This window comes from Saccostrea echinata, unplaced genomic scaffold (genome assembly GCF_033153115.1).
Source record: "Saccostrea echinata isolate AGI-Se365-2 ecotype Australia unplaced genomic scaffold, CSIRO_AGI_Sech_v1 ptg000012l, whole genome shotgun sequence".
NCBI classification, from domain to species: domain Eukaryota; kingdom Metazoa; phylum Mollusca; class Bivalvia; order Ostreida; family Ostreidae; genus Saccostrea; species Saccostrea echinata.
The window spans coordinates 24,932,559-24,958,443 of record NW_026889761.1 but is presented as its reverse complement, the minus strand read 5'-3'; the positions used below and the strand labels follow the sequence as shown (position 1 = coordinate 24,958,443).

Below are 25,885 nucleotides of genomic sequence, written 5' to 3'. Positions count from 1 at the left end.
GATCCTATCTACCCAGATTAAACAGGACCCTCTCCTTAATCCATTTAATTCTGAATGATGACACAGCCAGATATGAATTATATCATTTTCTGCCCGTTGATCCAACCTGTAGGAATGTACATACCAGATTTCCTCTGTATCCAAACAATGTATGCTTGTTTGTCATAAAATTCTGAAAATGTCCTCCTCTTCTCAGTGGGCAGTGAATTGGATGAAGTAATTTGTGTGTATACTCATTCCGTTCCACTGAAATACTCTTTGCCATTTACTGTTTCTGTTTTAATCCAAGGGATTATTCCAGTTTGTTAGCACTATAATTAACTTTATTTCTGAAGTACAATGTGTAAACTAAGTAAAGTATATTTAGGATTTACATAGTTGCAAGAAAATCAAATTTTCAGTTTTAATTGCACCATTATTCTTCCCCTCCCCCCCCCCCCCCCTCCAGGAATGTTCTGAATATGAATTTTATTTAAGGGTCCTATCACTATGAAAATGATAATTATCTTTTTTCTAGGTAATTTTGTCACAATTTTGCTTGTCAGTTAAAAATGACCATCAATAAAATTATTCTAAGGCGGAGAATATTTGTATTTTTATATACAATTTGCTTATTCAATAAACATGCAAAATTACAGACATGAAATTTTGAGCTGTTTAAAGGATGAAATTGAAAAAAATTCCAGCAATGGATATTGCTTAAGTTGTATGTGTTAATTGCTGCTTGCGTAAGAAATATCAAGGGTCAATCTTTAAGCTTAAATGAAGCTAGAAACTCTTAGGTTGCTTAGTGATTTAGAGATTCAGATTTTAAAAATGTAAGTATCTGTTTATTGTCTTATATTTTGTCACATACCTTGTTTAATTATTGATACTAATTAGTATGTTAGAAGTATTAATAGAATTAAGATGTTCAGTGGATATCATGTTATTTTTTTCAACTTGCCATTGGTTTCAGCATTATACGAACATACTTCATTCACTGTAAACTCAATTTATGCTGTACGTAATATTGACATTGCATAGAGAATAACTTTCACTTCTTTAATACTGAAAATTTTCAATGATTGTATATACAAATTCTTCAGATGAAATTTTTACCCAAACTAACTGAATGAAATGGATAGCAAATTTTACATGAGAGAATTCTTTGTACCTTGTAATCAAGTTTTACTGTATAGTCTGTCCCTCGATCGGCATGTCAGTGACATCACTAATTTTACATTGTATCTCAAAGTACACAAATACCTGAGCTTTCAAACTAGGTTCAATCAATAGATCATTTTTTCCCGCAAACTTTCTGCTCTGAAAGGAACCCAGGAGTTCAACTTGTTATAGTAATTGTCACAGACACGTATTTAAGGTCAATGATGATTTAACTTCACCAAAATGGCCAGCACTTTGGAAAGGGATCCATCGATTGTTATTCCTGAACTTATGAAATTTATGAATCACACTTGGATAATCTCTGGAAATAATGACAACTCCATCGTACACTTGATGGCAATGGCTAAAATTTACATATGTTAAATCTGTAGACTTTGAAAAATCGAGTCATTCTGGTTTAATTGTTTCAAGCATCTGTATTCAATCTGACTTAGTATGGTTTGAAAATGATAAAATTTAATGGTATTTTCTTTAATAATAAGTAAAAATTTATTTGATGGCTGCATGGTGTTTAAAAATGTGGTGAAAGTGCTCATATAGGACAGACTATATTAACAATTTTCCCAGATGGTTAGTTTGATCCTGAAGGATGACTTTTGATTGTTCGGTAGGAGGGAGTCTTCCCCTCCTGTCCAGTATATGAAGGGTTGAGGTGATCCTCAGTGGTAAAACTGTCAGAGTCTCTAACATTTCTGTGTTAATGATGATAAAGAAATGTACGACAACCACAATCTCCAAAAAAACAAATACTTATTCTCACACAGGTGTCAAGTTCTTTTTTTTGATGTGGCAGTGTACTGCATGAGTAATTTTTGCATTTTGAAATTTTTGTAGTAGGACTCTTCAAAACCTAGAGAGTTTTTACCTCTTTGAATTCTTTTCCTGTCTATATGCATTACCAGGGTCGTAAATTTAGCGATTTTTATCCGAAAATTGGACATTTATATAATATGTAAGTGTAATTAATTTTAGCAATTTCAGGGATAACATAGCAAATATTTCTGATTGAATAGTTATGGTGACATTTATTTTTAGTGTTGCTTAGACCATCACTATAATATATTCTAAAATTAGATCTTTGCTAAAACTTCCTTTTACACGGTAGTCTAAATGAAGAAAAAAATTAAGTTCTACAATACAAAATACACATACTGTAAACATACTTTTTTCCACAGGGCCATAATTCTGCAAATCACAATTTTTTAGATTGGCACCATATGCCTTAAATGTACTTTAATTATGATGGGACAAATTTTCACTGAAAAATTGGGACCACATACATAGCATAAATCAGTACCACATGGAAAAAGTACTTCTACAGCTAGTAGTTAAAATAAAAGAATATGTAGAGTTATTCCTTAACTACATGTACTTCTATAATTCTGATTTAAAAAAAAAGAAGGTATTACATAAGTATAGAGTATCTTATTAAGGCTTATAATTTTGTTTAGGATTTTGATTAAGGTGTTGCCATGGCTACTAAACAAAATTGGGATATGGGATATATATTTCACAAACCAAAAGAGCTACTGAGTTTCGTTAGATATATCTGGTTTCATTTTATTAAGGTTGTTTTGTTTCGTATCATGTAATATTAGGCTCCGAATATGAAATAAATCATCATTGTGCCCCAGAAGTTAGAACCTTTTTGTCTCCAGTATCTTATCTTATTGAGACAGTTCTTGCCCACTTAATAGTCGTATGATGTTCTTTCATTGACCATATTTCATAAGAAGTATATATAAAGATCAGAATGTGTATATTCAGTACGTAAACTAGCTGTGTTGTTTGAGAATCTCTACGTTCAGAAAACTGCTAATTTACTGTTACATGTTTTTTTCATTAATTCATGTCTTCTGTGAAATTAACATACAAATATGAAGTCATTTGGTACTGGGCTTTTAGGTTCAGGTGGGAGTCATGTTATTTTTATTCCATGATTCGTTAATCGCTGACCCGAAATCTGACTGGACAAAATGGTTACGTTTTGCCCTGACTTTAATCCACTGATCCTTCTTTTTGAAGTGTTTAGTGATTTGTGTAAAAATGTAAGACCAGTAAACTTTGGGTAGACTTTTACACTTGTATCTATAGTTATCTAACCAAATCAAAACTCCCACTCTTAATAACAACAGATTAACAATGAACAGTATAGCGCAATTTAACCGCAATAACTAGGTCTTACACAATTGATACTGATCATAGAATCAATTTTAGAAATATTGTTATTATTAGTATACATACTGTGAAGTTAAGCATGTACGTTGTGATAGGCGATGATTTCGCCGATAAGGACGTCGAAATAGAAATCCTTAATCAAATTTAAATATTTATTGTTTGATTCATTCAGTGTAAGTCATTGACTGATACCTAAGGTTGACCTTAGCAATGCATATCAACATATCAACCACATTTATCACCAGATCCACTGATTTACTTTATCTCCTAATGAAGTGTTATTGATTAATCAAGATAAATCAAAGTTGTATTATAGATATTTTATAAGTGTCAAGTAATTATGAATCGAAATACAATTAGCTTGTAGTTTTAAATTAAATTCTTTAATGAGACCATGTGCTCTGTGAGTGCAATTTATAGGCATGATGCTTTTTAAAGCATGAAATATATAACAAATTTATGAATTGGAAAAAAATATCTGTCGATCTTTTAAAGATATTTAATAAATAGTCTCTATATTCAAACATTCCTATATATGGTAAAGGCTAGGGCATCATCAAGTAAAAAAGCATCAAAATTGACGTCACACCTGACCTGAACTGCCTTATTGTGTGTTTTGTGTGAATTAATGAATAAAACAAGATGCTGTCAGAATTCTCACAATTTTTTGTTAGTTAACTTGCCATTTTAGACATATCTAGGTGATACTGGTCAGTTTTTGTCCCAGATGATGACGTACTTGCGATCTGTGGATCTAGTCAACCATAAAGTTAGGTTTTATGAGTGTTCTATTGTTGAGACTGACTTGCACATTACTTTTATAAAATCAGGATACTAAAGCAATACAAACTGAGAAAACATTTTATGGTTTAGCACCCAGTTATTTATTTTTTAGGGCCCTCCTCTGTGGGTGCCCTATAGTGATCAGTCTGTCCATCCGTCCGTCTGTCTGTCCATCTGATTTCATTTGTCTGGGGCATATTTCTCTCCCCTTGGCCCAGTTGGACTCAAACTTCACCCATAGATTGCCCATGGGTATTTTGTAGACCAAAGGTCAAGGTCGAAAAAAACTCTTGGTGTAGAATCCTTGTCCAGAGTATATTTTCTCTCCCTTAATTATGCCCAGTTGGGCTCATACTTCACCCATACAGTGTTGTTGGGTAGAGGGTGTGCAGTGACATTGAAGCAATTTTCTAGATGAAAGGTCAAGGTCAGAAAATCTCTGCTTGAAAAATCCTTGTCTGGAGCATATTTTCTCTCCCCTTAACCCTGTTAGGATCAAACTTCATCCATAGAGTGCTGTCGGTGAAGGGTGAGCAGTAACCTTGAACCAGTTTTCCAATCAATAGTCAAGGTCAACAAACTTCTCTGTGCAAAATCCATGTTTGGGCATTTTCCCCCATTTGCCCCGACTCAAACTAATCACCCAAAGCCTGGCCTTGGATAAGGGGAATTTCATCCTAATGTCCTTTGCCAAAAGCAGGGCCCTTTGTGATGGTTATCATCTCAACATTGTTTAGTTTTATTTGTTTTTATTTGCCTTTCTATCATGATAAAATATATTTTGCAGACAGACAGATACACCAATTACATTTGGTGTGACAGAGTTGATTCCAAATAAGTATTTAAATGTTTTCTAGAATCTTCATTTGAGTTTACATTAATTATTATATAAGGTAATTAGGTTCATATTATTTTGCAATGAAAAAGTTGAAGCAGTTGACAAGGAAAAAGAGTAAGTGAGAATGTTCGTTTTAAAGGCTATAGTATATGTGGTACATGTACATTATGAAAATTGCTATATAGTCAAATCCCAGTCTCTGGAACTGGATGAAATTCACAAAAAAAACTTAAAGAACTAAGATGTTTCAAGATATCAATGTTAAGCCTCATTTCTGACATACATATGTATCCTAAATAGTCTAGCTTGTATGTATTCCACACAGGATACCGAAGTTCAATAAGTTTTTAAAAAGACCAGATTTTTTTCCTCTGTGCATCTTTTACATTCCTCTTTTCTGTTTTAAAAAAACTTTAAAAGTTTAATATATAAATATACTTTAAATCTAGATGAATGGATATTTGATAAAGGAAATTTGAACCCATATTTTTGTTACAATTAATTTTCCCACTTTGTACTTTAAGTTTTGAAGGACATTGTAGGATTTAAGGGTTACTTTAGGAATGACTCTAATTCTTGGCCAAATTATTCGAGTATAACCTGGTTTGGGTCAGTTTACGCTTTATAATCCGCGAAGCGGATTATAAAACAGCGTAAACTGACCAAAACCAGGTTATACTCGAATAATTTGGCCAAGAATTAGAGTCATTCCTTATAATTTAATTTTAAAATAATTAAATAACTATGGGTGTAAAATAATTTCGTTACTTTTTATTAGTTCAAATTTGCCGCTCAATAATACAACCGTAGTAACGGAAGTAACGGAAGTGATGGGAATCGAGGGGAGGTAAAAACTGATACATAGGCCTAGCAGCCATGTTGTTTGGTTACATGTGGTAAGATCGAATTATCGTTTGAAATTAAAGGTACATTTATTAAATCTGGAATTTTCCATGAATCCCGAGGACTGGAAATGAGAGGACTGTATGGAAACAGATGATTCAGCTGGTTGTCAAGGGGGTGTGTCCCCCATACCAAACCAGGTTATACAGAAATAATTTGTGTTCCTTTTTGGATATTAACCAATCAGAGGCTAGAATACAAACAAAATTAAATTATTTGCTGGTAATTGGAAACTTTATCACGGTACTGTACGTTGGATGTGGAATATTTTTTGTGATTTGATTTGTGACTACTAACATATGTTATCTCTGGTTATAAAATATATACTGCTGAGTTTGATGTATCAATTTATTACAACCATTTGTACATATTTTAGTATTTACATAATAACAATGATTTTTCAAAATGCATACTGCAACAATCATGACCATTTAAGTTAAAGATTTGTATGAATACAATAGATGTTGAATATTCAATTGAAAAACCCTCTTCTAAAGCCCTTATAAAAGATGATTCCTATTGGTATAGGTCTTTTTAAAAAACTTAACTGTATTACTCAAATTGTTCTTTTGGGAGTGATTTTTAGCTGTCTGAATGAAGGATTATGTACTGTGCATGCAGGTCTATCATTGTGTCAAAACACACTGTAGTATATATGATCTTAAATTCACTGTCAAGGAATTTTTGTTACATCACTCAAAGCTTTGTGTCCAATATTTCAGACTTAAGATATCACTCTAAAAATTGTTGCAAATTGAAGATTGGTATCAGGACCAAGTCACCTAGGAAGACCGAGATAGTTGCACTTGAAACAATTAAAATACAATTAAAATTTAATTCATTAATATTGAGTGATGTAACGGAGACACTTCAAGTTTAATTCAAATTAATTAATTACAACTGAATTATATCTTACTTGTGACACTCATTTTTGCCCCTTTATAAACAAAATTTCTGTCCATTGTTCTCATTTACACTCAAATCTAAAGACTAATACATAAAAAGATCACCTTCTGTTTCAGACGTAACAGGACACAAACTTCAGCACACAGAAAAGAAAATTTCCTCCAAAATTAAAATTAATTGAAGAAATTTTTTATTAAAGGATTTGCACTTACATTTGGGCATTTTTTGGCCAAGTTTGCATAATCATATGGCAAAGGAAGAAAATTATATGCCTCATTTCAACATATAGAGATGTAACACTGGACACTGAAGCATTCCAACAAACTTTTTTTTTAAATTTACTTAATTGTTAAGTTTTTACTTTGAATCAGATCACAGGAAACTTTAAGAAAATTTTAACTTAATAAATAAGTAAACAATTGAACAAATTTTCAGTTTTATTTAAATAATATACATTGTATTGTATATGCCCCTTTCTACACAAATGTCATTTTATCTTCTGTCAAGATATCAATCTTGATCTTTTCCAAGTTAAAGAGTCACAGAAGTGATCAGTGGCCATTCTATGACCTGAAAAGAAAAGAAAAAAAATGGTGAAAAGGTAGTTTGACAAGGATATTAAGATCTATACTTGTACTTTGATAGTGATGTAACACTGATCTCATGATATTTTCACGAATTTAACTTGGACAAAAAAACTAGTGTCCTATGTTACATCATGTAATGAAGTTAAAGAATGACAGAACAATGTATAATACACACTATTTCACTCAAGTTTATTGTGTGTTTTGCACTTCTTAAAACACCAATTAGGTATTTTTGTCAGAAGCCAATCAACAAAAAAATATGCACATTCATAAATAGTGATGTAACAATGACACATTTTGTTGTGGCTTAATAATCTTGTCAAAGTTACATCTTTTATAAATATTCAGATATTTTCTAAAATTTTCTAAAATAGAGTTTACAATGGTTATTACTTGATACAATTAAATTAAGCTCAATCAGTTGAAATTTAATCACATGTAAATTAACATTTTTGAATTAAAAGATTTAGGTAATACTTGATTGGGGGATGTGATGTAACTGTGGACACAATCAGTCCAACCATAGTGCGAAAATAAATAAGCATAATTCTTATATTAATGTAGCATAGTTCAATATTTACAGTTTATTAGAAAATTAATTCTTACTTCTTTGCAAACACGCAAATCTGGCATTATATATGTTTTAAAATACATCCTTAAATCGCCGAAAAAGATGAGGTCCCCAAAAAATGAGAGACGTAACATGTAAATGACCTACCTACTACTCGCGTCTCCTGTCATCTTTTTCTTGGAACTGATCCAACACGTGCACGGGTCTCACCAAAAATGAAAGTAGAGACCAGAAAATGTCATACAAACAGGATGTCGTCCTCTGGTCACCCGAGTATTTGATGTATGACACGTGTATACAGACGTAACGTTTTGACACGAAAATACAGATAAAATTGTGATGATTATTTTTGAAATAATACTTTCACATTTGAACACAGCCATAGTTCGTAAATCTTTAACGACGTCTCTAATTGCTATAAATAGAACATATCATCGAAGTTTCCTTCGATTGTATCTGAAAGCGGCTGTGCGCGAGACGTAACAAAATTGACACGAAATGTTACATCCCCAAGCATAAAATTTAACCATTGTTAAATTTTAAAAATATTCAATATTTTTTTGACAAACCCAGTAAATTTAACAAATAAATTTGTATATAATAAACGAATCAAGAAAATTAGGTGGAATGATTTTATTTACTGCTGCTATTCCTTCATTTCTTCGGACCATATGAAAAAATGTCACAGAGATTGTCCACTGAATTGCATCAAAAACAATCATTACAAGTTTGATTATTCGCTTGACAATCATTAAAACATCATTAGTTATTAAATATGAGCATCAGAAAATTATTAAATAAGTTTATTCATCAAAGTTGTGAAAGAAAAAGAAATAAATGGCATTTTAGATAGACGTAACGAAAATTCCTTGACAGCGAATTTAGGATCATATATACTTGATGTAAGTAAATGCTGTTATAGGAGTTAAATCACCTTGGGATCTTGGCACTTTTGGAACTGTGGTTGCATGGTTATATAATCTTCTGCCATGATTTGATATATTTTGAATTCTAGTTAATTGTTAATGACGTTAACATCGATGTACTGGTTACACAGGAAATGATTGCTGGTGTATTAGTCCATGATGGACTACTCTGAGCCTCGGTCTAATGTCTAGACCAATAAAAGCCAGTGGTTTAAGACATCTGCATTTGTGCATTACAGATCACTTATTGGACGCCAATCAAGCGATTCATTGACCATTGTTTTTTTCCCTTTTTATTTTTGTCACACTTGTTTCTTTTGAGCACAGCCAGATGTATTAGTGTTCTGCAGTTTAAAGGTCTTTTTCAAACAGTTTTGAAAAGTTACAATTAATTGTTTACTTAAAAGCTTTGAGGCAATAATTTACACTTGAAACAAATATGGATAATTTTAAACATATATTTAAAATGTGACCTTGAAAATAGTAAAATGTTGCATAAACAGAATCATCTTTAGTTTGGGATTTGACATCCGATGAATCGAGGGATTACAGGATCATTATGAATGCATCTGAATTTACCAAAGGTAAGGAAATTCACAATTAAAAGGATCAATATCTCTCAACATAGAGGAAGTGTGTGGAATTAATTAAGACAGTAATTGCGTTTTGATAAAAGGAAAAAAAAACCCATTTAATCGAAGAGATCGTGGTCTTCGACTTTAAACTTCTGATAAGGAAAGAGTGTTTCTGTATCTAAGATAGACTTGCTGAATATGAAGTAGTGGCTGGTTTAGACTATAAATAGTTTATTTGATAATTAAATATCCGTATCATATCTCTCAAATTTCATAAAATTTTAGAATTAGGTGTAAACTGTATGATTAAAACCATAATTTGCTTTGAGATTCATATGAGTCTTGTGTGGTCGCTCATATCCTGTGTTAAGTAGGCTTTCTTCTGTTTTTCCTGGCACACACTTAGCTTAGTCTTTGTCAATGGTACCTTACAATAGACTTGGAAGTCACTGAATTCCAGAGAGATGTGGTTGATCCTTATGTCTGATGGATTGCAATGAATCCTGAGATCCAGAAGAGAGTGTTGTTTTCATTTTTTCTTACCACCTCAACCAGAAGTGACTATTTAGATAATGGCTGTTCCTGCCTGAGATAAGGAAAATCAATTAGAGGACAGAATTGGAAAGTGATCAGATGTCAAAGATATTTTGGGACTAGTCAGAGAAAAACAGTCTCCAAAATAATGAATAGAGCATTCACAATTATCTTCATAGGTTTTCTTAACTAATGTAAATTCAATTGATATTGACATCCTGAAATTGTGTCAAAAAATCTTGTATGAAAATCATTGGCTGCTGAGACAATGGTGCAAGCGGAGGGATTGCTAGCTTTTTGATCTTCATTGTTGTAGATGACTAGCGATTTACTTTGTCCAGAATTCCAAACATTCAATGATTGTAGCACGAAGTTGAAAAGATGATATTTCATGAAATGTTTGAACAAGAGTGCGAGTTGATGTCAAATTACACCCTACCTTTAAATTACAGCTTATTAACTCCCATGTGTATGAAATGAATAAATACCTGCAGAGTTATGAGAGGACAGGATTTTGATATGGTTCCAAGTAATAGCAGGAAATATGGTATTATTGAACCCCCTGTAATATCTCCCCGACAGCTCCTCTTCTAGACAGCATCTCTGATGAGGAGGTAGAAAATGACCCTGGGACATATTGTTTGTCTGCCAAAATATGAATCAGATTGCATGAAACCCTCTCTCATGGAAGAATATTATTTTGGTCCAAGAAGATCCTGACTGTAGATGGGTTTTTTTTTCTTCCGAGATGTGTACTTTGACGAATTATGAAAATCATTAATATTGTTCATTCTGAGAGAAGTGAGATGTCTCATTGATTATTTTGTTTGTGGAGTTCATCTGAGTTGATGCTAGTTTGGAGAACTAAATTGCTGATATGGAAAAATTAATGCCTTATTGATGTGAGTTTTCTTTGATCTTTGCCTTTGACCATGTATACCAGAGGAACAAGTTCTTTTAGAAGAAGAATTGAGAGCTTCAGTGAATATGTACATAATGTACATGTAAGTATATAGGTCAATCAGTTAATATAACTTGTGGGATATTTTTTGTGAAAGTTCCTTACTCTGTTTATTTATGAAATGTACACTAATAATAATTTCCAAAAATAAATAAATAGATAAAAATAAATGATTAAAAAGTAAATAAGATAAATACTAAGATAAAAATAAAAAAGGGAAGAAAGAAAATTTAGCAGGGACCATTAATTGCTGTTGTGCAAATTGGGAATCTACAGTAAGTTTTATTCCAGGTGAATTCATTTATAGTGAATGTGCATATTACAAGGTAACAGTACCACTGCCATACAGGAATGCATTATGAATTTAATTTAGTTAAGCTGTCACTGCAGTGTGATGCATGCACAGATAAACATGTTTTTTAAAAATGTTTTTAAAGAATTAATATAAACTATTTAATTTAGTTATGCATGTTTTCAACCTGAAAATTGTTATTATTTTAGTTTTGTTCATCTATAGATATTGATAAAAGTACCAAATAAAATATTGTTTTAAGACCTTTGTACAATTTCTTTAAATGCACCTAACACTAATTTTCATTAGAAAGCTGTTTTTGACTTGGTTTAAATTTTGAACATTGAGTGTGGCTTGCTCACAGATTTCTTCAGCCCTTGAACTGTCCAAGAAATCATTGATCTGTTTATAAAAAAAGTCAATCATTCATCAAACTGCCTTGCTATCATCCTTCTTCTACTTATAGATCTGCCAAAATTCCCTCATCAGGTAATCCATTCTGTACCGCTTTTATTCGTAGGCAGTCAATGATTTGTGATCTATAGATTGAGTGATATTAAGAAGATAACTGATTTTGATTATTGTTTCTTTGTTTTGTGGAAAACATAAATAATGGGGTTGTTGTTTTTTCGGACTTGTGTACATTGCTTTTCTTGGAAAGTCAATGACAGGTGTATGCAATTGTTTGACCTTTTGAAAAGGTCAACTGCACAGGTCAAGAATGTTGCCATGTCACCACCTTGGCAAAGCCTGGTGCATTTTATTTATTTGAATTATTTTAAGGCAATTAAATTCTTGTCTTGAAATTTTGAAAGAGGGAAAGGGGGTTAGGAATGATCATTTTCATTTTCATCTGTAATTACATGCCTTTCCAGGAAAATTGTTTGGGAATATAATTTCTATTAATACTTAAACATTTTTTTTAATTTCAGAATTTTCAAACTGTCAAAAATTGTGTGGAAGTTTAATTGTAAGTCCATATAGTTTACAGGCAACACATTTTTAAGCTGCCCTGTGTGAAATGAAACTAGCCTTAGGGACCTCATGAATCTTATACCAGAATTAAATTGTCAGTAGATGATTGAAAATCAACTGTCCAGTACTCCTGATGACCCTTTAATGTTTATTTGGTTTTAATCTCGAATGGGCAAGTTGACTGCTCTTGAAGTTTTCAGATCAGATAACTTTCTATGGAAATTTCTTTGATTCTTTTAGTTGGTATGTAGCTTGACTTCTGTTTTACAAGAGTAGTGCTTTTTGAAAATTTAAATATTTTATCGTGTCATGTAAGTTATAGCTACTGCATTACAAAGTGCAAAGCTTCTTTTTAAAACTAAACATTTTCCTTCCTAAACTTTCTTTTAGGAAAAATATGAAAATTTGTTTTTAAATTATTCTTGAAGCTACTTTAAATTTTTTGAATTTGGAAAAAAATTCTTTTGACCTTTTATCTGTCTGACCTTGAGAGCTATTCTTTTATGTTTTATTGAGTTTCTGCAGTAAAAGATTAACACAGTGGTAGATTAGATTTAACCTTTGTGACCTTAGGATGACTGGTTTGTGAACTCTATTCATCGAACAAAAATAAAAACATATTTATAAAACAGTTCTACCTTAATCATCATGGATTATCTCCATTATTCTGTTTCGAGGGAGAGTTTAGCACCTTTCTTGACAGATCAGATAAACTTTTCTGGGATCACTCCTAATTTATGCTCTTAACTGATTGAGGGGGTATTCTTAAGTATTCTTGTAGGTGGATATTGTTTGTGCACTAGCTATTATCAACTATAAAAAAAATATAGTTCATCATTGCTTTATAGGGCCCAGTAATTATACATCTTCTACGAAATTAGTTTTCTTTTCTTTTTTTTTTGTGGGTGTCAGGTGTCTGTTGACATGTGTATTGAATAAATTGCTAACTTTGGAATGATTTTTAAAAAGTGCTTTTGGCTACTTCAGATCTGTACTTTTAACAGTTAATTAACCTGTTAAATATAGGGTTCAGATTTATATGCATGCATTACATGATGTAAAAAGTACCGGTATTCATAGATTTTAGATCAATAATAGAATTCATTTGCCTAAAATGATGACTTGTATTTTGTTAAATAGTCGTCAAGATTTTGATATGTTTAATATATTGTTCAGAAATAAGAAATTATAATTGAAATTAACTGATGTGATGCTTTTACAAATATGTATGGGTATAACTTGTAGCGGAAAACCGGAGGAAACAATGGTTTGAGACAGAAGCAATTATCTCTTCCTCGCCACAAAAATAACGGGGTAAAAATAATATTGGCGTGGAATTTTGATAGGTAACAGGTTTTCTGTCTCGGAGGAGTATTGTTGCTATCATATATGAGCTAATAATATTTATCTTGTTGTTCAAATACATTCAATATTTATTCATAGAATGGAATTCCTGAAGTATTACTATCCTTCATCATTCAAAAGAGACAGAGTTTAATAACGCATATAAATTTTATATTGATTTTCAATTTCTGTATAGTAAAAGTTTTGGAATTTGTTGGGTATTACTCATTAATTGAGTCACTTAATGCCTGCTTTGGGATCAGAGACTGAAATTTTCTAACACTTTGGAAATTCTGACAAATTATTATTATTTTTTGAAATTCTATGTTTATTAAATTTTTGAGCTTAAAATTCGCATTACCTAATAGTTTTCTTAAAGAGAATCAATTTCAGTGAATGGGAATTGGTCACTTTTTTGGGCATTTTTGGGCCGCTATTGATCCTAACCTCAGAGCTGGAATATTAGTCCCATCCAATTTCAAACAGTCAAACTCGAAATTATCAATCTCACCTTTTACCATCAGGTAATCTTTCAAAATCTTTGAGAAACCTTTGTACATTAAATAATTTGTTTCTGTTTAATTTTATTTTTTTCTCTTGTTTGAGCAAATCTAGATGCTACCATCTCTTGCGATGCAGACATAACAATTAAATTGGATATCATTTCTTAAAAGGGCTGCTACTCTAATTTCAAAAAGAAAAAAGAACTATGGGAAGTGGTTTCCAAATGATTACTAATAATGAAACATACCAGTATATGCAGTGTGTCGGCCATATTGCCAGACATCAATTCTCACTGCAGGAGATAGAAATATAGCCCACAGTCATGTGTCAGTCATTTAATTTTATGAAAGTGCAACATTTCAATCCAAAGGAAAATAATATTAGTTACACAGTTAGTTGTGACCTAATACGGAGTCGTCCATGGTGTGAAATGGAAATGCAGATTGGACAAAGCACAGTCGAGTCGTGATACGGATTTCCATTTTGCACCCTGGATGACTCCATATTAGGTCACAACTAACTGTGTAATGAATTTATCCCCCTGAAAACATTAACAAGATTTCTGGGAAATTTCAGTTTCATATTAAAAAAACCTAATTCAAAATATCGTTGAAGAACATTTATTCTCATATTACATCATCGCAGTTACAGATATGTACAATGAATTTGAAAAAAACAAAACTGTTTGCTTGTCGCTATTTGTTTACATCATATGAACATAGAACAGAATTTCCTGCCCAATGTCTAAAACACCACACCCCTTGCTTGGAGACAGTGTATTAGAAAATTTCCGAGCATCATGTGATCTGTTTTTAGCCAATCAATATTCCACAAATTTGTCTGAAGCAGGATAATGAAGGGGGATCTCCTGTCACAGTTAAGCAGTCATTTTACAGTTGACTAATTTTCAGTTGAGCAGTGAAGATGGATGTGGGTCTGAGGGATCTCGGATTCTCCTGTTACAATTGATCTGTCCTCATTTGATAGTTGACTATTTAATTTTCAGTTGAGAAGTGAAGGTGGAGGTGTATTGATCTGTCACAGTTGATCTGTCCTTATTTTATAGTTGTCTAATTAGTTTTCAGTTGAGCAGGGAAAATGGAGGTGGGTTGAGGATCTCCTGTCACAGTTGATCTGTCCTTATTTTACAGTTGACTAATTAGTTTTCATTTGAACAGTGAAGATTGAGGTGGGTTGAGGGATCTCCAGTGTCGTTATTTTACAGTTGTCTAATAATTTTTCAGTTTAACTGTGAAGATGGAGATGCTTTTAGGGATCTCCTGTCACAGTTGATCTGTCCTTATTGTACAGTTGACTAATTTTTCAGTTGAGAGGTGAAGATGGAGGTGGGTTGAGGGAACTCCTGTCTTTATTTTACAGTTGACTACTTATTTTTCAGTTGAGCAGTGAAGATGGAGGTGGGTTGAGGGATCTTCTGTCGCAGTTGATCTGTCCTTATTTTATAGTCGTCTAATTATTTTCTAGTTGAGCAGTGAAGATGGAGGTGGGTTGAGGGATCTCTTGTCCTTATTTTACAGTTGACTAATTATTTTTCAGTTGAGAAGTGAAGATGGAGGTGGGTTGAGGGATCTCCTGTCTTTATTTTACAGTTGACTAATTATTTTTCAGTTGAGCAGTGGAGATGGAGGTGGGTTGAGGGATCTCTTGTCCTTATTTTACAGTTGACTAATTATTTTTCAGTTGAGCAGTGGAGATGGAGGTGGGTTGAGGGATCTCCTGTCCTTATTTTACAGTTGACTAATTTTTCAGTTGAGCAGTGAAGATGGAGGTGGGTTGAGGGATCTCTTGTCCTTATTTTACAGTTGACTAATTATTTTTCAGTTGAGCAGTGAAGATGGAGGTGGGTTGAGGGATCTCTTGTCCTTATTTTACAGTTGACTAATTATTTTTCAGTTGAGCAGTGAAGATGGAGGTGGGTTGAGGGACCTCCTGTCACAGGCCAGTATGGAGTATCGTATCAGCAGCTATCGTATCATCATGGACTCCACCAGGTCCATCCTCAACTCGGACAGCAGCTGTAGCTCGCCTCCTCTCGACTCTGGCCTGGAAGACGTGTTTGAGGAACTTGCAGATGGGTTGGATTATCCTAAAGGTACATTTTAAGAAATGAAGTTTAAGTTTGGAACCTATGTGAATGCAAAACCATTCAGGATATTCTCACATATTTACCTAATCATGTCATATATCACAGATAGCATTTAATATTTCATGTAAAACTATTTTGTATAATTGCATTTATGTGACTTTAAATATATGACTCCCTAGTTTTGAAGTGAATCAAAAATGTCAACTTACTGGTTTGGGTTGCAGTGAAGCTTGTACCAGCTAAATAGCCCCTAAGTCATGGGTTACTCTCATTTCTCCATTTCACTTGAGCTTTGTCCTCGTGTGCATGTGTGCATGTGCAGACAATTTCAGAAAGAAGTACAGTGCATTATGTATATGAGATATTAATATTGTCATTACCTGTAAAATATATGACTTCCTCTGAATGAAGAAGATGCTCAGTGTATATACTTTATGAGGGACTTCCTTATCTCTGTGGTCAGTTTTGACCCCAGTTGTCATCTTACCTATCAAGTTATTGATGTTTTTTTGCACTCTATATGCAGTTTTGCACATACATGTCTGTAGAAGTATTGTTTTTTGTTCATTATCAATAAACAGAGAAATTGTGATTAGCAGTCAAGGTATTAGAACTTAAATTATGGGCTATTGTTGTGAAATAAGTTATTCTGTTGGAAGAGCTGGACTTTAAGCACACCTACTATATGTTAGTGAGGTGAAGTTTATTAAGGTTCTAGCCAGGTAGCTATAGAATCACTGGACATGCAGCTATTGTCACCTATTGGTAGACTCAGACATGTCAATAATGCTGAATTTAAGATAACATTAATTTACTTCTGTGGTTCAGAAAGGCCAGTGAGAAGTGTTGACTACCCCATACAGCAGCAGTATGTACAACTTACTAGGATCCGCATCACATTTCATAGCAGCAGTTATGTGTGGCATGTGCCGTACATGTGTACATGTAAATTCATTAACACTGTGAATATTTTATATACCGGCCGGTATAAGAAGAATTTTCTGTAAATATTTAAGAGAATAAACAATACATCTATCCTTATTGGCAGAAACAATGTGAATATTTTGTTTAAGAAGAGAAGATATTTTCAATAATAAAAAATAAAATCTGCCCACCTGCGACAATTTTTAAGCAAATTAGGATGAGAATCTAAAGTTTAAATTTATGAGGCCTAGCTAATATGTTTATAATTTTGTTAACTTGGTCTTATTTTTGCGTTGAACATAATTCATGATGCCACGTAGGCAAAGAATTTTTTTTAAGGAGGAAAATGTTAATTGAATTTTAATAGTAATTTTATGACATCAATAAATGCAACCTCTTTTAAGAAATAAAGTTGTTTACAGAATTAGAGTTCATGGCTTAAGGCTAGTTAATATACTAGATCTTTTTGAAAATGTCAAAAAGTGGCAATCAACTTCATGATTTTGTTGGGGTTATGTCCTGTATAGCTTTTATTTTTACTACTTTAACAATCATGAAATGGTACCAAATTCCTAACCCCAAGGTCATGAATTTTTTTTGTGCTGAACAAAACCATTTGGTCAACGGCATTTAGGTTTTTCATGTCTTTTGTAACACCTGTAGTGCGTGATGGATAATAGCAGTGATTTGGGGGGACAAATCAGAAACTATTATTGTTTGTTTGTGACAATGGCCTTGCGTGGAATGTGAAATAATCAGTTTTGGTCATTCATCATATCCTTAGTGAACTTTATACTATTCACAGGTGCCCAATTAATATATAAATAGATTACACTAAAAGCATCCATTAATTAATTAAAATAAATATATTATTTTCACTACTGGAATCTTGCATAGCTAAAATAGCTAGGAAGCAGCTGTAATAATAAAAATCCAATTAAATAATAATTTAAAATTCTTGTCAAAATAATTTTCATATTTTCATCAGTGCAGAAGATAGAGTTATCCCTCTTTGATTGAGAACTCTCTGTATATTGCAGCTATTGATGCCCGGCATGAGTTGGTCCATGATTTACTGAGGAGTGAGAGAGAGTATGGAAAAAGACTAAGGAGCATCTTGGACATCTATGCTGAGCCGCTGAGGTCAGGGGGGATAGTTCTGACCACACCTCTTAATTGTCATAGCCACATGGTCGTGTTGTGTTTGTACACTGTGTACCGTACCTGTTGATCATAGTCAGAATTTACTTAAGGAATATATATTAGTTAAAATAAGTAGAGAAATTGAGAGAATAAAGTATATTCAATCAAATTCAACTGTCTGCTCCTTGAGTCAAAGGAGAATAAGAAAAATAACTAACAGTATTCATTTTCCCTTATTATATTTGCCATTTTCAGTGAAGTACAAAGTCAAGAAGCTGTATTGAAAAAGTGTATACATGTTGGACACACATACACATGCATGTACTTCATAATAACATTAATTCAAACACCTGCATTCAGAGGTAAAAAAAAAAAAAAATTAAACACGTGCAAATTTAAAAATGTATATTGTTGATTGCAAATTTTGATACAGCAATGGTAAAAATTAATAGAACTTCCTATTCTTTTTCATTCTTTTGCTCAACCATACAATAAATTCCTTGCCATAGATAACAGTACTATAATTTCTTTTCAATATAGCATGAATGATATACCACATAATGATGTACACAAGTCTAAGTATTATATATAGTTTAAATATCTATTGTTAACATTAAATGTGAGATTTTATTACATTTTCAACAGTGAAATACTGTGATTTATTCATTGAATAAAAGTGATATTCTCTCACAGTGTGAAAGGATACCAAAGTGATATTCTCTCACAGTGTGAAAGGATATCAAAGTAAGTAAAACATAATTTCTGGCCTGTAATTAGATTGAGATAGTAACTAAACCATCTTGACAGAGACTAAAACTGCCATTTTCTTCCCAAATATGTTGCTTAAATCCATGTTACAATGTTTTCATCTCACAACTGCTAAGCCATGATATCTCAACTGCTCAACTGTGACGTCAAAGCCTATTACATTGTGTTAAGAAAAGACAGAGGCAAAGGGAAAATCAAAGAAAATGTAATAAATAGAAAATTCAATGTTTTGTAGTTGGATATGGAAATTATTTCACTCGTGAGACAGGATTTTTTTGATATTTTTACTCGTGCTTCGCACTCGTGAAAATATAAAAAAATCCTGTCTCACTCGTGAAATAAATTCCATATCCAACTACAAAACATTGAATATCCTCTATATATTAAGTCACTAATGCACGGTAGAATTATGTATGTCAGAAGACTAGTGTTCTTAAGTCAACAACTGCCAGTAGTAAACAGAGAACACGTCAGGGAGACAGTTTATCATGTGTTTATGTCAAGCCAAATGTCACGAGGAATTATGCTGTTTTTCTTTTTACATGGTATAACGTGGCTTAGTCCTACTAAATAATTAAAAAGAATGAATCAACATGTTATTGTTTTTAAAACATAATAATTTTTTAAATATAATAAAAATGTATTACATGCAAGAATGTGAAAAGCATTTTGCTTAGACAACTAGTGAAAGTGAATAACTTTCGTTTTGAAGACACAGTAGGTAAATTAATTTTCCTTGTTATGAAGTTTCAGGGGTCATTGTTAAGTGCACGTCTTGTTTTGTTGTGGAGATTGCTTCATTTATGTGAAGGTGATATTGTCTTGTTGTAGGAAGTTTTCCTCCCTGACTTCAGAGGATCATAGAGTGCTGTTTGTAGGGGTGGAGCCCATCCTATCCATCAGTGCCATGATCAGTACCAAGGTAGGTCACACATAGACACACTGACAATGTAGTTAATAGGTAAAAACCACCAAGGTAGGTCACATACAAACACACAGACAATGTAGCTTAAGGGTATATTTCATAAGGTAAGTAAGTAAAGTAACATACAAATACAAAGACGGTGTACATAACCAGAAAAAACAACCAAGGTTGGTCACACACAGATATACAGACAATGTAACTAATGGGTGATCATACCAACAAGTTTCGGCAATTACAGACAAACTACATCATTTAGGTTAGTAGCATTCAGACAATATAGGTGATAGGGAAGAAGGCATACAAATGAGATAGTTCATATAGTGACATATAAATCATAGAAAACAATGTATCTACAGAGTTATACACAACAGATACACAATGTGGATAACAGTGACAAACAGGATTATACACTCAAGATACACAATGTGAATAACAATGTACCAACAGGGTTATACACTTAACATACACAATGTGGATAAAAACAACAGGGCACTACACTTACAGTACACAGACAGTGTAGAAAACAATGTAACAATTAACAGGGTTACATAGACAAAGTGGATACGTAGCAATATAACAACAGTGTAGGATACCTAGTGACACACACAGACTGTTTAGGTTACAAGTAAATGTAAAAAATAAGGTGAAGGTCACATTCACAAGCAAACAATGTAGGTGACCAGTTCAGATGCCATAAAGGTTGCTGTGAAATTGATAGAATGCTAATTCTTCAAATGACTTTCTTTTCTTAAAGTATCTTTCTATTTCAATAAATCCATCATATCTGTATAACAATATAACAAGGACATCCTGTTTACCCGATCCTTGGGTAACTCTCAGGTTGGTTTTCCAAATTGGTCCGTGAAATGATAGACTATTAGAAAGTTAGCAATAGCTTTATACATGGACCTATAATTACATGCTCATTCTTAGTCAAGAAGAACAAAATTGCAAGGTCATCTTGTGACTTTGTTCTGTGCTTTGAGGACGTAAATATTGTATTTCAGTTTCGTAGATCATTTTCTGCATCTTGAGTTTTGATTACGACTGAGTGTTTTATTCAACATAAGTTGGGCTGCTTTCAGAAGCATTTGGTTTGTCGGTAGCTGCTTTCTCAGCCTGTTAAGCATTTGAATTTCTTTATAGGTAAGTCATATGTTAGTAATTTGAAAAGCACTTTTATATACTGCTTGGACTTTTTTTCAATAGGTTCAGAAAAAAATACAGGAATTGTTTTTTTTTAAATATTGTGGATAAAGGTACTAAAAGAAAAGTTATAGTAACAGTTGGTCTTTAACTTGCCTAATCTATCTAGTTTTTAGAGATCACCCATGTTCTAGTGTAGGTGTTAATCCTCGGAGTGCATAAGTTCAGTAGCTTTTGCTGTAAAAGAAATCCATTTCAATGATCTAAAACCTGGTTTAAAGCCTATGTATGTCTGAGTCTTGCAAAAAATTGGGTAAGTAGGTCAAATTTGACAATTTCTGCAGGGAGTTTTGGTCAGATGTCCAGATAAATCTGACCATGCACTTAATAGATCTATATTTAGTCATTGTGATAGGTTAAAAAAATATTGAAAAAAAGGGGTTGGGAACCGTAGGTAATTGCCTACTTTATTTGTTGAAGTATTTAGACTATTGGTTAAAAAATTGCACCAAGCACCTGCTTTAGAAAGTGTACTCTATTATCTACCTACTAGTCTTATTAATTGAAAATCTTGACAGGTGTTTGAGGGGGTTTCTAAATGTAATTGACACAAAAATACAGAATCTTAAAACTGTTTTTAAGAGGTTTTATAGAGGTGTTAATCAGCACTTTCAACATTTAGTATTACATGTATTGATTCTGTATTCTGTATCGAGTGGTGAATTTAACCATTTCTGTGGGAAGAGGTGAACAGACTGAACAAAACAGAGGTAAACCACACTTTAAGAAAATCTGATTTGGTCATTATCAATTAAGTACAATTAATTTTAAAAGGTTCAATGTGAATTGAGGTAGATTTTCAAAGGGTCAAATTAGACAAATCTAAAATATAAGCCTCTTTTTTTGTGTGGTAAATATAATAATAATTATTGTTGATGTATGAGGAGATTAAATGGAATAGATGTTGCACCTAATTTTATAGGGAACATAATTCTTTTGACTTTCGAAACTGTTTACAAAAATTGGGAGAGAATGAAATGTGATAAAAAGTTTGAACTTTTTTGCCACCAAAAGCTTGCAACCATCATAAGATAAACGGGGCAAATTATGAGATTTATTTCTTTAAAAGGGAAAAACATTAAATATCTGATGTAAATGGCTGCTTTCATGTAGGTAGTGATTTTATTGCTCGTCAGAAAGTCACCCTGACATACATTTCGTGTGGAACCATTGTGTAGAAGCCTGGCGATTGTTATCAGCTCGGTGAGAAATCTTCATTTTAATCAGTTTAATTGTGTTTTGATTCATATATCTGGCTCTCTTGGTGGTTGATGTATGCTTGTTGGCATTTTTTGACACACTCTGGCAGATTTTGCTATTCTTAAAAAATCAGTATACTCGGATGGGGAGGTCATTTTTCAGGGTAATCATATTAGAAAAAGCTGTCATATGCAGTTCAGAGTTTAAACTCACTTTTCCAAATTTAACATACAGATTTTAAAATTTGTATTTTAATTCGTTTAAAATTTGAATTGTATATTGCACAGTGTTGCAAAAGAGTTGTTGATGAATACAAAAAAATAACCTGCATGTGATTAAAATTTTCACATAATATAGATTTTTTTTTGTTTTTTTCTCTTTAAACTGTGTTTTGTTAATTGAATTCTATGCAGAATTCACGTTTTTATGTACGTAGACTTTTTTGTGCAAACCAGGTGCTTTTACTAAATTGGTGTTGAGAAATTTTATTTTCCAAGAAGTTCAATTCAATCAAGTTTTATAAGTTCATATGACATTTATGCCTTAGGAATCCAGACTGAAATAGCAGTCAAAACACACTTAGCACAGGTACTTGAAAGTGAAAAATTCAAAAGCAATTGAAATGGCGATTGTTGTTGTAGATTCTTTTGCTTAGAAGGACAATACTTTGACCTTGGTAACAACTTCTATCCATTTTACAATGTGTTCCTGTTGTGTAGAAACAGTCTGTTTTTTAAATTTTTCAAAGTAAAAGACATAAAGATGATGATGATCTCACTGTCTTGTCTTTCTTGGTCACGCAGGTGAAACAAATTTGTCCAATCGGTTTAGAGGCGTCTTTTACTTGACTCTGGTCAGGCATCAAGAGTCAGTGGGTTTCATTATGGAAAAGGTGAATGTGTGTCTTTGCACCTGAATCTTGGATCATTTCAGAGACAATAATTTGTTTTTCAAATCCAGCCAATCTAATTAATGGTCTTTTGTCGGAAGTTAAATTTTGTTAGGGCTAATTTATCCCTCTATCTGTAATCACAGGCTAAGCACTGTTGTTTAACTGTGCCTTTGGTTTATTATAACTTTGATGAAGTATCTGATCAGATTTGATACATTTACAGTTAAGGTGGTACAGTGGCTGCAACATTATTGTTGACAACTTACACGAACGATCATGTTACACGAACGGTTCTGCACGATTAACGCACCAACGATCCTTCACGCACACGATTCTACATGTTATAAGATCTTACACTATTGCTAACGCAAATGCACGATTCTTCAGGCAAAATAGTTCAAATTCTTTAGGAATTGATATTTTCAAAACGAAATAAGGCTTAATACTTATTTTAGATTTCAAATAATTATTGATATTATTTCAAAAAAAAAAATAGAAATGGATATTTCTGGAACTAAATACATGTAAGACTTATTAATTATTTAAGATTACAAATAATTATTTACGTAATTCTCCGACTTAAGAAAACTGATTTTTTTTTCGTTCTATCAGATGTACATGTAGGTGGACCGTGAGTTTTGATTGAATTGGATTTCATAATATGCAGAAAGGGATAAATTTGAAAAAAATGGCAAGAAAATGAATTAAATTATAAGTTATATCCATGTTTCCATTTGTGAATCTCTAAAATCAACAATTATTTTACAAATCATTTATTTGCAGAAATTATAAAAATACAGGTAAACTTCGTTATCTCGACATCGACGGGACCATCGGAAAATGTCGAGATATCCGAGGTGTCGAGATATCAGAGTTGAGACTTGACGTCCAAGATGCATAGCAAAACAGAAGCTTATTATATGTACATGACTTCAATATACACTGTAGCTCAACATATTTCAGAATTCCTTCTATTTTTATTAAAAATCTAAGAAGTTATTTTAAAAATCTTGCTTATAAAACGTGTTCTTCATCGAAATCTTTCTTAATTCACAAAGTTTCAGCACAAAGTTACAGCATTCGCGTGTAACTTCTAAACTTGCCTTTTTGTCAGAACAGGATACGAAATGCGCTCTATAAACTTCGAACCGTATAAAAGTCAACATCCGATATACGGAAAAAAATTAATGCGGATTATTTTTTCTTATTTCATTCAGGAAGAATGTACATTAAAATTAATTATTTAAAGAGATTTGTGTATTTAAACTAACGTAGTGATGTTACAGATGCATGAATTACTGCTGATTCGGTCAATTGTGTCGTTAGTTGGATTGTTTCCTGTTGAATACATTTTAACTACAAAATTTCATTAAAACATCTTTTAATTCCTTCGTTTGAATTATTCAGTGTGTTTGTTATTCATTGAATTTTAGTTATCTCTTTCATATTTAAAAGTTATGTTAGGTTTCGATATATATAACCGTCTTTACATTTACGCAGAATCGTGTAGATTAAGCAATGATATTACCCAAGTTGAACATTAAGCAATTAACTTTCCAAAGTCGCCGAGGGGGCTTGGGATCCACCTACAAACAGAGTCTATAGAATTAATTAAGCAGCGTGCAGTCAAAACATGGGTGTGAAAGGTGTGAAATTTTGACGACGTCGAGATACCCGGAGTCGTCTGCGCGTGACGAGCGACCCTATCTGACAAACAGTTAGGTTCAGTAGAGCAGAAAATTGCCGATGTCGACATATACCAGGTAAATTTTGCTCTTGGGACTGTGAATATACGTCGAGATAACCCGGGTTGTCGACATTACCGAGGTCGACATATCAGGGTTTTTGGAAATCATTTATATAGTAAATACTACCGGGACCGCGGAAGGACGTCGACATATCCCAGGTTGTCGACATATCCGATGTCGAGATACCGAAGTTTACCTGTATTTGATCTATTGATTTTAAAATTATCTTGACCATAATTAGAAGTAAACATAATTAACATCAGAGAAAAAATCCTTAAACATCTAAGTACAGTTTATTACAAAAAATTCACGCTATTTGACAAAAATGCAATATTGTACGACTTACTATATTGCTTATTTTCAAGCGATAATTAGTTCGTTCTGCTTTCAATTATGTAAATCGCGCTTAATCTATTTTATTTGGATTGAAAAAAAGAAACAGACAAGTGAAATGCTTGTACATGTATAACAAATAACATTCCGATAAAAACTTACAAAACAAAATTTACATGTTTCTTAATGCACGATCGTGCACAATTAAAACAGCAAACGATTGAGTCTGATACACGCACGATCTTGCAAGTTACACAAAAGATCACGCACGTTACACGAACGTTTCTACACGATTGGTTTGTCAACAGTAACGTTGCAGCCACTGTATGCCACACTAAAATTTTATTAAATGGATGTTTAAAGTATTTCTTTTGACATATGATTTCATAATTGAAAGACCAGTATAAGGTTTGAATTATTTGAGATCTTAGAAAAAAAATGTTAAAAATATTAATAAATTATAATTTTTCTATTCATATTAATTATTTCTTTTTAAATTAAAATAAGTAAAATGTTCGACTCTTCTTGGCATGTTTTATTAGATATTTATGCATCACTTAACTTTCAAGTGTCTTATTTCCAACCAAAACAATCA

At 32.5% G+C, this 25,885-nt stretch overlaps 1 protein-coding gene and 2 long non-coding RNA genes across 4 annotated transcripts in view; 1 reads left to right on the top strand and 2 right to left on the bottom strand.

Annotated features, from left to right (window-relative positions):
• Positions 1–25,885, top strand: part of LOC133185598 (uncharacterized) — a 109,655-nt gene that overhangs the window by 6,000 nt on the left and 77,770 nt on the right. The window contains exons 1-4 of one of the 2 annotated variants that reach the window (XM_061320907.1): positions 10,744–10,972; positions 15,959–16,157; positions 18,116–18,218; positions 19,818–19,908. In XM_061320907.1, the coding sequence (XP_061176891.1) occupies positions 10,901–10,972; positions 15,959–16,157; positions 18,116–18,218; positions 19,818–19,908 (465 nt within the window). In that variant the 5' untranslated portion in view covers positions 10,744–10,900. Of the gene's footprint in view, positions 1–10,743; positions 10,973–15,958; positions 16,158–18,115; positions 18,219–19,817; positions 19,909–25,885 lie in introns of those variants that run through there. The other variant, XM_061320904.1, reaches the window with a different exon arrangement.
• Positions 7,200–8,269, bottom strand: LOC133185607 (uncharacterized). The gene is made up of 2 exons (XR_009720931.1): positions 8,081–8,269; positions 7,200–7,345 (listed from the first exon to the last, which is right to left on the bottom strand). It is a non-coding gene; the product is annotated as an uncharacterized LOC133185607 (long non-coding RNA).
• Positions 9,293–10,452, bottom strand: LOC133185608 (uncharacterized). Its single transcript, XR_009720932.1, has 2 exons — positions 10,408–10,452; positions 9,293–10,020 (listed from the first exon to the last, which is right to left on the bottom strand). It is a non-coding gene; the product is annotated as an uncharacterized LOC133185608 (long non-coding RNA).